This window comes from Thermobia domestica, chromosome 7 (genome assembly GCF_964235325.1).
Source record: "Thermobia domestica chromosome 7, izTheDome1.hap1.1, whole genome shotgun sequence".
Taxonomy (NCBI): Eukaryota; Metazoa; Arthropoda; class Insecta; order Zygentoma; family Lepismatidae; genus Thermobia; species Thermobia domestica.
The window spans coordinates 214331944-214346942 of NC_137460.1; the positions used below are offsets into that span (position 1 = coordinate 214331944).

The 14999-nt window shown below is 39.0% G+C and overlaps 1 protein-coding gene across 1 annotated transcript; it reads left to right on the forward strand.

Moving 5' to 3' along the window:
• Positions 1-1219: 1219 nt before the first annotated feature.
• On the forward strand, positions 1220-10707 carry LOC145689522 (uncharacterized). Its single transcript, XM_081763698.1, has 2 exons — positions 1220-1439; positions 10459-10707. Exons 1-2 carry the CDS (start codon positions 1344-1346, stop codon positions 10705-10707), a joined length of 345 nt encoding a protein of 114 aa, XP_081619824.1. The 5' UTR covers positions 1220-1343.
• Positions 10708-14999: the final 4292 nt, after the last annotated feature.

Consider the following 14999-nt stretch of genomic DNA (forward strand, 5'->3'; position numbering starts at 1 on the left):
AGTTTAAGAAAACGACTGTAGAACTTGTTTCGGGAAGAGTTTCAATACTGGTGCAGACTCACTTGGGAAATTTTTAACGGACTTTATTCCGAAGTTCCTCGTCCGCATTCTTGTCGACAGAAAGCGTAATAATAGCTATGAAAATTTAAAAATCATGAATTTTTAGAACCGCTTTACAAGGGTATAATACAGTAGGGTAAGGTTGAGGGGGATAAGTAGAGTCGAGTTAGCTTAGAATGTTATTTCTCGTCTCTGCGTAAGGATACCAAAGAGCGTCTCTGTACACCTGCAGGCATGTTCAGAATACATATGCTCGTTACTTTTCCACAATTAAACCATCCGGCAACCTTGCGCAAAGTACTTCCCTCCGCTTGCCAAACGTTTATAGCCAAAAAACCGCGACCTGCATTCCCCTTACATATTATCAAGCAAACTAATTAGAAACTAACCCATTTGTTCCCGGTGAATTCTTTAACTTTTAGAAACGGACGACTAACTTTGCAATGTAACTCGTCTTAACTGATATATGGGTATTATTACTGAGTAGTTATTTCTTCCAGCAAATCATAGGGGTATAAACTTCCGTTGATGATGATATATCCATAAATTGGAATTAGTGCGTAGTTTTAATATATTATTTAACTAATCACACCGAGTAAACTTTCTATACAATTCGGAACAATATAACGAGCATTACTCGAAGAGACGGTTATACTAATTTGGACACATTTCTTACGTTTTCAGTTTAGGTGAGCTTTGTATTTCTTTTAGCAGAGCATGCACTAAATGAGGAACTCAACTGGAGAGCTAAATATAAATACGATGTGAACGTAGGGCATAGAAAGTACAGTGCAAAAAAGCCTTGTGCTAAGTGGCCAGTAGAAAGCACGAATGCTGTGACTGAGTGAGGGCAGGAGCGCAGCAGGGGGACGCGAGCAATGGTAAAGACTGCGTCCGTAGGGAGGAGCCACGTTAGCGATGGTAGATATAAGCATAAGCGAGGATAGTTGAAGAGCATATCTTTCATAATTAATTTCAGTATGCTGTGCATTGACAGTAATTTATTATATTCTTACTCTTGTACCGTCTTATAAAAAAAAGAAATGCCTATAAATTTTATATGTGGTAGAAACGTCTGCTCGAGTAAATCCATAATAACGTTATGAAACTCATTTGTTTTATTTATTTATTATTTTTCTTTTTTTGCAGAAGACGTGGTGAATGCAAAATTTACCAGCCTGAGAACTCAGTACGTCAATGAAAGGACAAAAGTAAAAAAGTCTATGAAGAGTGGGGCAGGAGCAGCAGATATAAAGAAGCCCACCTAATCGAGCTTTGAAAGGATGTCTTTCCTGGATGACCACATTGTTCAAAGAAAAAGTTTAACAAATTTAATAGCTGAGGCCAAGCAGCCTGTTGTCAATAACGATATGGTTGAGGTATGTTAAGGGTTGTTATAGATGGTATAGGCTTAGGTATAGTATGAGCCTGTGCACACCGACTAAAATAGTTTGTTTCGTTACCTGTGAAATTCTTCAATTTTATATTTCTTCATTTTATTAAAAATATATTGTATCTGATTTTTAATACTTACAAAAACACTAACATTAGCATGTGACCATTTTATAGTGAGAGCATGAACAGGCTTCAATTTTGGTGCAGGTGTAGATGTGGCGCACTACGTTTCATATGTACAGATAAATTTCAATATTTCGCATAAAAAGACATGTTTGTACGGTAGAAATTTCTGGAGGCGACAGAATTAAATACAAAGTAATACAACTGTATTTTATGTTTACAAGTGTAGGGTTACTAATGTAACATGATTACATGTGTTTTATGACGGGTAGAACAAGCGAGTGCATATGAAAGCTGGCTCTATTAGATGCTATTTTTCACCGGCAGCATAGTTCTGCACAGTGTACAAGACCTATATTTTATGTTTACAAGTGCAGCATTAGTACTATGAAACCATGAGAAGTGCTATTGAAACGTCTAACATTGACAAAACTCACTTTTCACTATTCTCGCTTGTGCGCATACCCACCATCGCTGATGCGTCTGCTCCATTTACATGCAGCCCCGCGCTTCCTCTCGTGCCCACCAGCTTCTGCCTGCCCTGGTCTGTTAGATAGCATTCGAGCTTTTTGATGGCAACCTACCACAGGTAGATTTGTGTTTTTCCATTGAAGTAACGCATCTGAAAGCTGTATTTATATGCAAATCGTAAAAGAATTGTAATTTTTCAACAATCACTTCTTGTTAGTCCCTTCAGTTTTATCTGTGGCAAGAGAAATATTTTCATGTTGCCCAGTGGAAACCTTTTAGGGAACAATAAGAAGAAAAGTAGTAAAACAAATAGTTTTTCAACAACGCTTTCTAGTGATGCCCCAAAAGTAAAGCTGTACGTCAATTTGTTGTCTACACTCACATGAAAATTTCGGCAACGTCGATGATAGTTGGGTCCTTCCATGGGCAATGAAGAAGGTTCATTGTTGTATACGAGTGTGAAGCTCATGCTGTGTTGAGAAGGAATGAGGTTAAGGATGAATAAACTTCAATGATGACAGGAAGTTTGTGCGAGGTACGCAAATATGTTGATTTATTTAGAAATTTACATAAATGGTCTATTTTGGCTTACGCTTATATTATTTTAGGATTGTTGTACAGTTAAATCTGAGGATGATTTCGAGTTTAACGTCCCTTTCAGCATCGAGACTATATGAGACGTAGACCTACTGATTAACGTGGAATCCGAACCATATGAGCTCCCGCCAGAAATAGAACCACGTCAAATGCGCGTACTCGAACCGCTTAGTCACATGGGAGCTCTACAGTTATATTTAGCGAAATTGGCTAATAAAGGTGGGCGGCGGTAATTTCGTCATAGGTAATATTATAGGTAAATATTGCCATATAGGTAATCTCGTCACCGAAAATTTTGTCACGATAATTTCATCACGGGTTTCTTTTAGAGCATAATACAAGTACAAAGAATGAATTCGAAAAAGTTTTTGAAGTTGTTTTCTTTAATCTTCAACTGAAGCAAAACTATGCAGCATAATCAAAATAGATTATTATTATTAATTAAAGAGTTGCATATTTTAGATATCGTATTTGAGACAAGAGATAAAAGTTTCCAGTAATTCTATCACAGAAATATTATCATATAGGAAATTTTGTAACGGTTATTTTTTTCACGTTTCTTGAACTAAATAGAAACAAACAAATGACCAAAACAGTTCACGTTATCTTAATCAAACTTGGAAAGCAATTCAGTTCGTGTTGAACTCTACAAAATTGAAGTTTCGGGTACTCGACGCAGGTGCAAGCACCAGTAGAAGAAAATAATGCCAGCTTCAGCAAGTGTTGGGAGCACAGGCAACATGGGAACTAATGGGTTTGTATATCACTATTTACAAATATTAAGTTTCCTCCCTTCCTCCTATGGCTCCTAAAAAAAAGCCCTATATGTTACGGTATTTGAGCAGTACGGTACCCCCTAATGCAGAGTAAGACACAAAATTTATATGAAGAACTGTTTCGTGCGGTGATGTATCAATGTAGTAAATTTAGTGAATATGCGGACCCTGTAACTGTGGTTATGGATTTCGAGATAGCGGAAATGCAGGCTGTAAAAACAACTCGTGTCCACCATCCATGTTTCACTTCTCAATATTTGAAATATTTCACTCAGAGTTGAAATATAATATTCTTCTTTCAATAATTCCTTGAGTAAACATTGGCAAATTGTTATTGGATATATATGTAAAGAAAACACATTTATATAAAGGAAGAAAAACGTACATATTTCTGTGAGTTTCCTTTAAATATAGCCTTATGGAGCTATTAAGAAGTGAAACAGGATGATGGAAGGGAACTTTTCAATGGCTTCTAAAAAAACAAAAAAAAAAACTATATATTATTTGAGGTGAGACTTCCTTTACTAGGTGTGCGCCCTAATACAGAGCAAGATAAAATTCATATGAAGAACTGTTTCGTGAGGTGGTGCATCAGTGAAGTGAATTTAGTGAATATCCGGACCCTGTAACTATGGTTATTGGATTTCGAGATAGCGGAAATGCAGGCTGTAAAAACAACTTTTGGAAATTCAACTTGTGTAAAGCGTTGCTTTTTTCACCTAACTCAGTCAACATGAAGGAAGGTCGAAAAGCTTGGGCTCACAGAACAGTAGAAGAGCAATGAAAATTTTCGTCTATTTTGCTAGAAAATGATCTTATTGGCATTTCTTCCCATAGCACATGTGCATCCATTAATACAAGAGTCTTTGGAGGAAGAGCGGGAACTTCTGGACTGTTCTGATAGTACTTACGTGTCCGGCACATATCGCCGTGTTAAAGCTCGATCTGGAAATATTCGTTTACACAATGTGCCCCCTCTATATCCTCCAGACACCTGGAATGTTCACTAAGCCAGTCTGAACAACAATCCTAGGACAAATAATATTTGTGAATCGTGGAGCCAGAAGTTTCATCAACTGGTAGGAATATCCTACCCAACTATTTGGAGGTTTATTCGTGGAATTCAACAATATGAAGCAACGGTTTCAACTATGCTTCATCAAGATGCTGTGGGCCAACCACCAAAAAACAAAACTAAAAGAGCGTTTCAGACTTTGCAGAAACGGCTCCAGTCTTTGTGTTTAGCGTACAACGCTGGAACTAAAAGTTTGACAGATTTTTTGCTTGGTGTTTCATTTAATGTGATGCACAGTAGAAAATGAACATGTAAAACGCTTATGGTATTATAACGACTTACATTTTCTTTACTAATTTCTGTTTGGAAATTTTGATATTGGCAAAATATAAAATGTGTAAATAGTAATATATAAACTCATTGGGAGCCATTTTGCCTGTGCTTTTAACATTTACTGAAGCTGGCATTATGATCTTCTACTGGTGTTTGTTCTTGCGTCGAGTATTCGAAACTTCGATTTTGCAGAGTACAATACCAACTGAATTGATTTCCAAGTTTGATTAAGATATGTAAGCTTTTTGGTCACTTAGTTTGTCTCTACTTAGTTCAAGAAACATGAAAAGATAACCGTGACAAAATTTCCATGCTAATTAATATTTCAGTGATAGAATTACTGAAAATTCTCTCTTTTATCTCAGACATAATATTTAAAATAATATGTAACTATTGTAACTATTTATTTAATAATCTATGCAATTTCAAAAACTTTTTCGAGTTTATTCATTGTGTCATGTTCTATAAGACACAGGGCATTTTCGGTGACAAAATTACCGGTGGCGAATTTACTACGTCAAAATTTTCGGTGACGAAATTACCTAGATGCTAATATTTTGGTGACGAAATTACCATGGCGAACATTTCGGTGGCGAAATTTCCGGTGACGAAATTACCTAAGTTCAATAAAGGTTGCCTGTTTCGCAGAGCGATAACTTGCGTATGTGTGTGAGAAATATAGGTAGACTGGAAATGATCTTAACGCGCGCATTCATAGTACCGACAAAAGTTCGCTTAATGTTACCTTCTTGAAGCATAAATGGACACTACAGTTGGATACCCTTCATTTTACTCTCACGACATCCTCCTGAAACGTATGTTCCCGGCATGTGCAGCTCGTTGGTGCCACCGTGAAACGGCATGTGACAACACTGCATGGTTTACCGAGTTACAAGCTGGATTGATCGGTTGCTTGAGGTTATAATAAAGTGATTTTTTCGTGATAAAGCATGGCTTTTAAATTATCTTAAAAGGTACAAATCAAGGGAGTAAGATTCGTGGAACGACGAGCCACTCGTGCGGTCCCCTCCGATAAATCCAATGACTCGGGCTCCTCCAATTACTGGCTTACATACACATAGTGACCGTAGTGATGCCCTGACCTGTTCTATTAAAAGAAACTAGCGAATTAGTCTTCGGGATTCAGCAGTGACTGCGACGCCTGTGCCTCAAACATATCGAGATGTTTTCCATTTAATTTCCTGCGGATAATGATGGGTCCCATAATTCGGTTGATGTATATCCCGCACCATTGCTTTTGCAGTAATGGCTTTTGCACTGCAGTTTCCATTTTTCAAAGCGATTTCAATCCGTTGTTGGACGGTTAGAGCGATGCTACATCCTATGAAACGAGAGAGAAAAAGAATTCCATCGTTAACTTCAACACATGATAATCAAAAGATCGATTTTACGTGAAAAAAAATCGCATATTCGTACTCTTGAATGAAAGCCGATCTAGGTCGATTGATACTCTACAAATATGTCCCCAGTCTTTTCCGATCAATGAGACAACTGAGCACTTACAAGTGCATCCCGACGCACTTGATTGCTATTGATATTTAGATAAGTAATAATAGTCCAAGCCTTTAAGTTTCTATGAAGTAGTAACTATGCAGCACTGACTAGGTATGATTCCATTCCAGGACCAAGTACTTTGGGAAATCCTATATACTGTCTGAAAGCTCTTGCAAAGAGAAGTACAAAACCGTCTTCAAATCACGGGCAAACCCGCACCCTGACCCTACGGTTTTTGTGACCCTATGTATTGCATATTCGACAGAAGTAGAAATGAATGTTAGGATGCATCGTGTTCCTTTTTGGCTCATTGCTAGAACGTAACTCGGGCAAGAGTTTCAAAATATCGCTTTCCATCCAGTTGTACTCATTTGGTCAGTGTGGCAGATGGTTTCTGTACCACTGGATGTATATCCATGAAACGTGACATATAATTTCTTATATATATATATATATATATATATATATATATATATATATATATATATATATATATATATATATGCTGTGGACGTATTCCTCTTCCAAGGATCCCATTTTGATTGATTGATTGAATAGGGGGTTTAATGGGGACGTCAGCACCAAGGCTATGTGTCCCCGTAATGATTTACACGGTTGCTCTCGACTAAAAGATGTAAAGAGAAACAGGTTAAAAGATTAGAGCGCAATAAACAAAAGTGCTGCTAAATAAAAGGAGAAAATGAAAAAGAAAAGAAAATAATAAATACAGTAAAACACATAACAATAACTATATATAGAAAAACAATAAAAGCTAACACAAGTCAAAAATGCAGCAGGAATAAAACAGTGGAAACACACTAAAACAGCTCAGAGAACGTGAGCAACCCTAGAAGCTTTAACAAAGTCAAGTACCCGGCGAACTATATCACTTGAATCCCCCAAAGCGCGGGCAAGAACAGAAGGAAATTCGAAACGTTCTCTGAGAGCTGAGTATTCAGGACATTCAACAAGAATGTGCTGAATACTCAGCGGGACTATACACTCCTCACAGTACGGACGATTCAATCTCCGTAGCAAGTAGCCATGCGTCAGATGAGAGTGTCCGATACGCATCTCGAAGTCCAGGACCACTTCATCTCGACGACGTTGGCACGAGGACGTACGCCATTCTCCTAGGAGTGGCTTGACTGCATGTAACTTATTCTCAAGAGCCTAGTCCCAATCTGCTTTCCAGTGAGAGCGCAACAAAGAATAGAAATGATGCTGAAGATCGGAACAAGGAATGCTATGCTCCAGTGCAACCTCGGCCAAGGCTGCGTTCTTGGCAGCTGTCAGCACGTTCGTTTCCCCGGATGCCGACATAACCCGGCACCCACCAGACAACCACGACACAACCCTGTTGCTGCAATTTATGGCATCTCACAAGAATGTCCTGCACGAGAGAGTTCATACTGAAGACATTCTGAATACTCAGAACCACGCTCGGAGAATCGGTGCAAACAAGCACACGACGTAATGAAAGGGTGAGAGCTTGGTCCAAGGCAAGCTTAAGTGCAGTCAATTCAGCAGTGAACACGGAACACAGGCGATGCAAATTGAATTCTGAGCTGCCCTCGTCGGTGACAAAGGCACAGCCTACAGAATCCCCGTCCTTAGAACCGTCCGTAAAGAAAACACTAAAATCGGGGTACTGATCTAACTGCGGCAAACTCTTGCTGGTACACCTGGGAGGTAGTCTGCTGTTTCGAATGCATAGACAAACATAAAGGACCCCATTTTGTCAGTGTTGCCAACCAACTGTAAAAATGAAAAGATGTGAAGCAGGTTTCGTACGATGAGACGTTTATGCGCTAAGATTGGCAGAAACATCACACGAACTGCCATTCATAACATTAGACAATATAAAAATACCACGAAGCTATACAGTATACTAATATTCAGAGAACTTCCATTTTGAAAACGTTAGCAATAGTGACAGAGTGGAGTGCTTGGGGAATAGTAACAACCACAGAATGTTTGTTGTTGTGTCGAATGGTGTTTATGCTAAATTTTGTCTCTATGCATGCAATGTTCAGGCAACCTTTCGAGAAAGTAAGTTTTAGAATGATTGGCAACACTGCCAAATTGAGGTGCTTGGGCACACTCACAGTATGTTCTCCATTGTCCAGTGTTGCTTCTGTCATATTTGTTCTGTATTCGTTCAATGACACGCAGTCCATTTGCAACATTGTGATGTTTAGATTTGGTTGGCAACACTCACAACCTAGAATGGTTGGACTACGGTCACAACGTATTTTTGCTATAATGTCGTGTGATGTTTTTGCCAATCTTGGTGCATAAATATCTCATCGTACGATAACTGCTTTGCACCATCTCATTTTTGCAGGTAGTTGGTAACACTGACAAACTGGAGTCCTCCGAAGAGGAATACGCCCACAATATATTTTCTCTAGAGACGAGTGATTTTTATGTCACGTTTCATGAATACACATCAAGTGGTACAGAAACCATCTACCACATTGTATTTGTAATTGGTTGGCAACACTGACCAAATTAGTACATCTGGGTGCAAAGAGATATTATAATCTCTTGCCCGAGTTACGTTCTAGCAGTTAGCCAAAAAGGAATATGATGGGCTCAGGCGCTTACGCGTGATGCATCGTAACATTCATTCATTCTTCTGTCGAATATGCAATACATAAGGTTACGAACACCAACAAACTGGCCCCTTATAGGATCAGGTTGCGGGTTTGCCCGTGCTTTGAAGACGGTTTCGTACTTCTCATGGCAAGAGCTTTTTAAGACGATATATAGTTTTCCCCTGGAACTTGGTCCCGGAATAGAATCATCCCTAGTGAGCATTGTTGACGCTGGAGGCGTTAATTGGTAGAGACTGTTTCAAAAATGATTTCAATTATTAAATGCCTCGTGATTCTTAAATTCTGAAATTAACCTAACACCAGCTTGGAATCACTGTTCTATAGCGCCCCCTTTCCATTTAAAAATTGTAACTACATTTTTCAACACATGCATGTTACATACTCAATATATCTGGTGTGCCCTTACTTCTATTATTTATATACTCTATACTTTTTTCTTCCAACATACCCTGTCCAAATCAAAAGCGCGATGGCGGATTTTTGTCTCACCCTATATTTGATATCGTAGTATCCGAAGTCTCAACAAAGTGGTTCTACTTTTTATTTTTGCCAAGTTGTGTGAAATTAATGATGCTTCACTGGTGTGCGGAAGGCCTTAGTAGTATTTTGTGTAGCATGTGAGATAAATTAGAAACATTTAACTATAGTAAAACAAGTAAACATGGATTCTAAACATGTCGTAACACATTAAGAACAAAAAGGCCGGCAAATAAATGAATTTTTGAGGCAAAGTTTATGATAAAATGATTTTATACATTGTTCAGAGGAAAAGGTATTTTCATTATATTATCTTATTGCAAATATTGTATGTGTTTTTGGGTGCAAACAGTCAAAGTTAGAAGACACAAGAAAGTCCACCAGTAAATTCTATGCCTCAATAGAAAAACTCGGAATACATTGATAAGAGTGGATTGAGGTGAAATGTTTTGCCACTCAGTTTACATTTTTTTAAATCCAATAATTATTAAACCAGTTGACCATAAAGAAATAGATATTATATATGAATTACTGTAATTGCAGAAATCAGAAAACTCATTTTATAAATTCAATTATTTTTTAATGAATCAACACATGTCAGGATGGTATTATGAATTTATCAGAAATAGGCTAAATACGAAAGGATTGGTGAAGCATCAGGTATATCTTGTATAATAATTTGTTTCCAGTGTTAAAAGAAAACAAAGTTTCTTCTGATCTGTAAATATAGAAATGTTTTGATCTTTTCTTTAATTTCCGATTACAGAATTTGGAAATAAACAGGTCAAAGTTAATGAGGTATTACATGCGTATGCATATATGCATAGAAATAAGTATAAATTGTAGCATTTTGTCCTAAGTGTCGTTTGTAATCAGTAGTGTCGTTTGTAGCCGCACATGTAACTTCTCAAATCTTTTTGAGTACTCATAGTAATTTAGCACAACCAAATAAAGTAATATATTCAGTGGCTGATTTATTTAGTTGATAGCTCTTTCTTGAAACATTTATAACAATCATTGCCCTTTCTCAGCAGTGTTGGAAAGATAAATTTACAGGTTTACATGTACATTTCAGGTACAAATTGATCCTGACGAAGTGACCTATTACACAGTTGAAGACTTCTGTTTGGATGGTGAAACCGTTCCTAGTATAGAATTACAAATGGATATACAAGAAGAGAGTGCCGATATAGAACCTACTTCAGATACAGACAACTATGGTACTGGTGTAGAGCGTACAGACGAAAAAAATTCATCGCCTGTTGAAGGCAGGCTTGACACAATTAACAATACAAAAAAAAAAAAAAGCTTCAAAGGGACTTGAGATCGCTAGCTTTCTGACGAAAGCAACGGGAACATTAGATGCTATTGCGCAAAAAAAAAGTTAGTGCAAATTATGATTCCGATTGTTTGCGTCAGTTCGTTGACAGAGCATACTCAAAAATAAAGAAGAAAAAAATAAAAATGGAACTGAAGCACAAGATTTTAAAGGCACTAATAGAAGCAGAGATAGAAGACAGTACATAATATGCTTCTTTAAGTCATGTGTTAAATGCAAAAAATTTACAAATAAATACACATAAATTGACAAGGATTTTCATTTTTCATTAATTTTATACCTATATATTTATTACGGCTCATTATAGGGAGTTTTTAAACGATTATTAGATTTAACTGAAATTACTGTAATTTTAGATTAGAAGCAAAGTTAATATTTTTATTATTCACCACACTCAGCAAGTCTCATTTCGTATGACTACAATGTCACATTTATACTCTGTAAATATCAGTTCAATTTCTACTATATATACAAGTTTTTATTGCTTTCGTTAAATTTAAAGGGATTCAAAAATAAAAATTGTTTTCTTAAACCCTGTAACGACATACCAAGACGCAGTACATTTCGGTCCTATGTGGGTTATTTGAACATAATATCAGTGTGTACAGAGGTTTTATTCAATTGCAAGAGTTATCTTTTAATAAAAAGAACTGCGAACAATGCTGCCCATAAAAAAATCTGCGGGCAAAAATATCGCTTAGCATATTACGCAGCCCAAATATGGGGGAAAAATTACTGAATTATATTTTCATTTTGGTCCCTTCTAGAATTGCCGTGAGAATACTTCTCAGGTGACGGCGAGCACAGTTCGGTGCTTATGTTTGTTGAACTGTGCTTAAAGACAAGAGCTCATTACTACGTGGGAAACACATACAATAGTCGAACATGCTTAAATTTGTACATAGGTTCGTACGCTATAGCATTGTGCAGAGCTTGTTTTGTACTAAAATGGAGAGGGAGGTAATTCACTCGTGGGCAAGAAATTTCACCACCGCCATGCGTTCTGCGAGTCTACATATTAATCCATTCCTCAGGTTACCGCCCGCTTATTTAAAACATGAAAAAGATGTTCAAAATGTGTGAAACATGTTTTAAACATTTTGAACAGTTTAAAACATGATGTTAAATACACATTTGAAAATCGTGTAATAACTTATTTGTTAACACATAATGCTCTTAGCTTACAACTGACATTAATATTTATTTAATCCTGATTGATTGATTAGGGGGGAGTAACGGGGACATCAGCAACGAGGCTATATGTCCCCGTCACGATTGATTTGCTTGCTCAGAGTTGCACTATTAAAAATGGAAAATGCTAAAACCAAGAGTGCACAGAGAGATGAAAACGCTGCTAAAGAAGGAAAAAAACAAAAGCTAAAGAAGATAAAATATTAAATAAGTTAAAAGAAATAATAATAACAATATATAGAAAAAACGGGAGATCAAAATTTAGCAGCAATAAAAAATTCAACAATCTAAAACGGCTCAGAGAACGTGAGCAACCCCAATGGTAGATACGAACATAAGTGTCCGGCTAAAAACAGCACTTTTATCCCCCAAGGCACGGGCATGTAAACACGGCAGACCAAATCGTTCTCTGAGAACTGACTATTCAGAACATTAACAAGAATGTACTGAATACTCAGAGAGACAATACACTCTTCACAATACGGACGGTTCACGTGACGACATAAATAGCTATGTGTGAGATTAGAGTGTCCGATACGCAGACGCGCCAGGAGCATGCCAAGAACGCCGGCTTGGCCGGGGTTGCACTGGAGCATAGCCTTCCTTGCTCCGATCTTCAGCGCCATTTCTATTCTTTGTTGCACTCTCACTGACAAGCAGATTGGGACCAGGCTCTTGAAAATAAGTTACATGCAGTCAAGCCACTCCTAGGGGAATGGCGTACGTCCTCGTGCCATCGTCGTCGAGATGAAGTGCTCCTGGCGCGTCTGCGGATCGGACACTCTCATCTGACGCATGGCTACTTGCTGCACAGATTGAACCGTCCGTACTGTGAGGAGTGTATAGTCCCGCTGAGTATTCGGCACATTCTTGTTGAGTGTCCTGAATACTGAGCTCTCAGAGAACGTTTCGGATTGCCTTCTGTTCTTACCCGCGCTTTGGGGGATTCAAGAGATATAGTTTGCCGGGTACTTGACTTTGTTAAAGCTTGTGGAGTTCCTCACGTTCTCTGAGTTGTTTTCGTGTGTTTTCGCTTTTTATTGATGCCAAATTTTTACTTTTTGTTAGCTTTTATTGTTTTCTATATATTGTTATTGTTATTTGTTTTAGCTTATTTATTCTTTTATTTTCTCTTTTTCGTTTTCTCTTATTATTTAGCAGCACTTGTTTATTGTGCTCTAGTATTTTAACCTTTTTCTGTTTACGTTTTTAGTCCACAGCAACCGTGTTAGTCGTGGCGGGGACATATAGCCTCGTTGCTGACGTCCCCATTAATTCCCAATCATTCCATGCGCCATAGCACTTCATCTCGACAACAGGAACAAAAGCCACTCTCCAAGTACCGGCTTAACTGCATGTAATTTATTCTCAAGGGCCTGGACCCAATCCGCTTGCCAGCGAGAGCGCATCAAAGAATGGAAATGATTTCGAAGGTCGGAGCAAGGAAGCCTATGCTCCATTGCAACCGCAGCTAAGGCGGCGTTCTTAGCAGCTGCGTCAGCGCGTTCGTTTCCCCGGATGCCGACATGACCCGGCACCCAGCAGACAACGACGACACATCCCCGTTCCTGCAACTGATGGAATCTCACAAGAATGTCCTGCACGACAGAGTGCATACTGAAGGCATTCTGTAGACTCAGAACCACGCTCAGAGAATCGGTGCAAAGGAGAACACGACGTAAAGAAAGCGAGAGAGCATGGTCCAAGGCAAGCTTGAGTGCAATTAATTCAGCTGTAAACACCGAACACAGGCGATGCAAATGGAATTCTGAGCTGCCCTCGTCAGTGACAAAGGCACAGCCTACACAATCACCATCCTAAGAAACCCTCCGTATAGAACACATTAAAATCGGGGTACTGATCTAACAGTGCAGCAAACGTCTGCTGCTACACCTGGGAACTAGTAAACTGTTTCGAATGCAGAGACAAACGTAAATCATTCCGAGGTAGACGAAGCAGCCATGGTGGAATAGCACAAAACAGAACCAAAGAAAGAGAGGGCCACACGAAATCATCACCGAGGAAACTCTCAAACGCCCGAATGTACCATGGATGTGTAGAACGAGGACGTGCAGCGTAGCGCTCGTAATTTGACAACCACGTACACGTGGTCCACAAGGATTGTCCTGAATACAGCGCACATGTGCAGAATAATTAAGAAGGAGCCTCCTGCGACAATACGCTAGGGAAATTTCATTGGCTTCAACGTACAGGCTTGCAACGCGACTAGTACCGTAGGGGCCAGTAGCAATCCGAATACCCAGGTGATGCAGTGTATCAAGTTGGCGCAACAAGAAGAACAGACCCATAGGTAATACAGCCATAGTCCAACTTGGACCGAATTAGACTACGGTACAAGCGAAGCAGAACAGTACGATCAGCACCCCGTGTGGGGTGGGAAACGACACGGAGGAGATTCAGAGCTCGAAGACAAGTATACTTAAGATTACGAATGTATGGTGCCCACGACAAGCGACGGTCAAAGACCAGACCCAAGAAACGGACTGTATCAACGAAAAACAAACGGGTACCACCGACATACAAGTCCGGGTCAACAACGCAAGTACGCTGCCGGAAGAAGTTTACACATTGGGATTTCTCAGGGGAAAAGCGAAATCCCGTCTCATTCGACCAACGAACAAGACGATTGAGTCAGTTGGAGCTGTCGAGTAATGCCGCGAAGATGACGGGAGCGAAAAAAATGACAAGGTCGTCAACATAAAGCAGACCAGGCACAGGAGCTTGGATCTGCGGAAGAACACTGTTGACGGCAACAGCAAACAACGTGACACTAAGGACACTGTCTTGTGGAACACCATTTTCTTGCACAAACGAGACTAGAACCCACACACACTCTTAAAACGCGCTCATGAAGAAAATTCCTAATAAATTCTGCCAGATGGCCAAGAACACCCCAGTCATGTAATTGCCTTAAGATTCCGTAACGCCATGCAGTGTCATACGCCTCTTCTAAATAACAAAAACATAGCTACAAGGTGCTCGCCGCGGACAAAGATGAATGAATGAATGAATGGGGGTTAATGGGGACGTCAGCAACGAGGCTATATGTCCCCGTCACGATGAAC

What these genes read in the sequence shown, in the direction of transcription:
- LOC145689522 (XM_081763698.1), top strand. Translation starts at nt 1,344, where the DNA reads ATGTCTTTCCTGGATGACCACATTGTTCAAAGAAAAAGTTTAACAAAT. An exon ending in TCAATAACGATATGGTTGAG is followed by an intron (nt 1,440 to 10,458) that starts GTATGTTAAGGG and finishes TGTACATTTCAG; the next exon opens with GTACAAATTGATCCTGACGA.